Source organism: Bidens hawaiensis, unplaced genomic scaffold, assembly GCF_021521415.1.
Source record: "Bidens hawaiensis isolate Kalapana, Puna unplaced genomic scaffold, B.hawaiensis_p1.1 tig00012327_1, whole genome shotgun sequence".
Lineage (NCBI taxonomy): Eukaryota > Viridiplantae > Streptophyta > Magnoliopsida > Asterales > Asteraceae > Bidens > Bidens hawaiensis.
The window spans coordinates 373,711-376,984 of NW_027492002.1; the positions used below are offsets into that span (position 1 = coordinate 373,711).

Here is a 3,274-nt window from a genome sequence, read left to right on the forward strand (position 1 = left end):
TGGTCAGAGCAATCATTGTATTCTTGGATTGCGTCTAACACATCCATAGATTTTAAATGTCTTTTGACATTTGCTGTCCAAGACATATAATTTTCTCCAGAAATGTTGAGTGCTGGGAATTCGAGTTTTGCTATATTTGACATTTTGTTGCTAAACATAATAGAGCAAATAATAAGATAAATATTAGAATCCATATATATCAATCAACAATGAGATACAATACATTGGTAGAGCTATAAACATATAAAAGAAAAAGAAAATGCCGAAATCTTCAGATGGGAGATTAAAAATTAGAATGAGAAGTAGTATAAGCATTATAGTGACCAACATCAAAACCTGGTGAATCATTTTGAGAATTTTATCTTGGATATATTTAATAAGAAGAATGTTTGTTGTAAATGAAATGGGGTTAATGATTGGTTATTTATAGTGAAAATTTATAACCTTTTACAACGGTTATATTACCGTTTATAACGGTAACATTACCGTTTGTGTGTGTGTATATATATAATATATAATATTAATTATTTTAAAGTAAGATAAATAAGATATTAAATACAGTTTATTTTATAAAATATATATAATTAGTATGCACAATAATAAGAATAGAATTGTTAGTGTAAATAAATCTAACTTCTAAATGAGATATTAGTGTGCATATATAAATAAAAGTTAGAATAGTTATCAAATTTTAATAACAATGTTTATACACATTATTGCTATTACTCAGTATATTAGTTAGTATATGTATATGCATGGATATATATATCTAATGTACATAATTAAAGAAGTGTTTATGATGCTTATGTAGATACCTTTGTATCTATTACCTTTCTTGGTTAGGATATAAGCGGCTCGTGCTGATAACGTGTTATAATATTAGCTCTAACTATAACAAACTTATTAGAATAATATATGAACTTTGAAGTTAACACGAGACAAGGGAAGAAGAAATGTAAGAATTGTCAATCTTACTGGGGTGCCAATCTCTGTTAGAATCATCTAGTATTTATAGTACAAAATCAACTGTATATATACTATTTGGGGGGAACAAGATTTCATTATTGGTTTGACAAAGTTGAAAGTGTGTCATTCAAAAAGAAAGAAACTGTCGGTGTATCATAACACTTTTTGGTTTATCGAAAAAGTACGTTTATTTTCTTTTTTCGCCTATTCATTTTCACAGAGTAATTCCCAAGTGCATCTTCACGGAAAACTTGTATATGTCATAAAATGTGGGAAAAAGTATGCATTCAAAATAAACACAAGATCTTAAGTGATGGACAATCGATAACCTCCCTGTCCTAACGATGGTCAGATTAAGAGGTTATCGATCACCCAACATGCAACATTTTGTTATAACAAAGTAAAAAACATAGATATCTAAATCGAAAATGTGGGAAAAAGTAAGCATTCAAAATAAACACAAGACGTTAAGTGATGGACAACCTATAACCTCTTGTCCTGACCAGATATAAGGTGGTCAGAACAAGAGGTTATCGGTTACACGACATTCAACATTTTGTCATAACAAATTAAACAACATAATCAAATATGATTACTAAACTTACTAAACAAGTTAATTAATTTCTTTAATTAGGATAACAATAATTAACCAAACTAAAGCTAAAAACAGATAACCAAGCTACCAACGGGAACGCTCCTAACTAACGAAACTATCAGTCAGAAAACAACGTCTCCCAAATCTCCGTAAACACCTCACAAATAACCGCATGATGTTCTTCCGAATTCAACGTTAAAAAACACTTCAACAAATCCTCAAGATCTTGTGCCCCAACAATTTGTCTTTCCACAATCATCTCCAACATCGAAACCCTAAAATCTCCATACGGGTCAGTCGATTTCTTCACAACCGCTACGCTTTCCTTCACCAATTTCCCAATCCCATTTATAGGTATCACCTTCGTCGCCTTCAATCCCTTACATCCACCACCTCCGGCGCCGGAACCACCACCGGCGCCGGAATTTTTAAATTTCTTCCGGCGAGTTCTGTTTTTGGATTTCGACGAGTCCGAGGAGAAAGATTTCGACGAAAACAGGGTGACGTCATCGTCGTCAATGTCGTCATCGTCATCACTGCTACAGCAATCGTGGTAATAATTATCGGTCACCGATGCGAAATCTTGGAACTTGATCGTTTTCCGGTGATGGGTTTTCTTTTTCTTGCCGGAACTCGGGTTTCTTGATTTTCCGGTGACCGGAAAACTTTCGCCGGAGAGTTTTTGGCGGGAGAAGAAGGTGGGTTTTGATCGGGAGGATGATGATAATAATAATGGGTGGTGGTGTTGTGGTTTGGGTGAGAATAAGTCGATGAGTTGGCGGTGGTGGTGGTGGTTATCCGGGAAGAAGAATGGGTGGCCGGAGACGACGTCGGAGGTGTGTTTAGTCCGGCAGGAGTTGAATGATGAGTTGAATAGTTTGGATATTTTAAGTTTGAAAGTGGTGGTGTTCATTTTTGGAGTGGTGTTGATGAATGAAGAGGTGTGTGTGTGTGTGTGTGTGTGTGTGTGTGTGTGTGTGTGGTTGTGTAGTTTGTAATTGGAAAGTTTAAATATAGGAGAGTATTGAGAAGAAACAAAAGTTGAAGAAAAAAAAGTCAAATAAAAGTATATTGGTTTGAAAAATAAATAGTTACTTTTAGTAATAAGTAATTTTAAATTCTACACATTTTTAAAGAATCTATAGTTATTTATTTACTACTTAAGATAACAAGTGCTTGTGATGTATAATTGTGTTTATATCATATTTTAAGTAACAAGTACAAATATTTTGTATGGTTGAGACTAGTAATAATATTATTATATGACATTAAGGGGGAACACAATGTAATATTAAGAATAAGAAATCAATAAATCAATGATTATTGGCGTTGTTAAATGTTAGTTAGGTTATGTATGAAACAAATGGACGAATCAAGTAAAGGTGCACAAACAAGTTTCTAACGCTAAATCGGTTCGGGTTGAAACCAGCTTGGTTTGGTTAACAAAAGTCGAAACCTGTCTATGATCGGTTTTGGTTCGGGTTGAAACCGATTCTTGACTGGTTTCGGTTTGGGTACTTACGATCGGTTTTGACCGGTTTCGGTTTGATTAACCAGTTTCGTTAGAGAGAACTACAAACCGGTTTCAAACCGGTTTTGTGTTGGTTAGATTTTCGGGTTGCTCAGTTAACCGATTGTTTTTCCTACCACTAGTATCAAGAGTCCCGGTTAGATTCCAACAATTGTATATCACTATTTCACTAATATGATAAA

The 3,274-nt window shown here is 33.8% G+C and overlaps 1 protein-coding gene across 1 annotated transcript; it reads right to left on the minus strand.

Annotated features, from left to right (window-relative positions):
* Nucleotides 1-1,658: 1,658 nt before the first annotated feature.
* Nucleotides 1,659-2,516, minus strand: LOC143540702 (uncharacterized). Its single transcript, XM_077033688.1, has one exon. It carries the CDS (start codon nt 2,472-2,474, stop codon nt 1,680-1,682), a length of 795 nt encoding a protein of 264 aa, XP_076889803.1. The 5' UTR covers nt 2,475-2,516; the 3' UTR covers nt 1,659-1,679.
* Nucleotides 2,517-3,274: the final 758 nt, after the last annotated feature.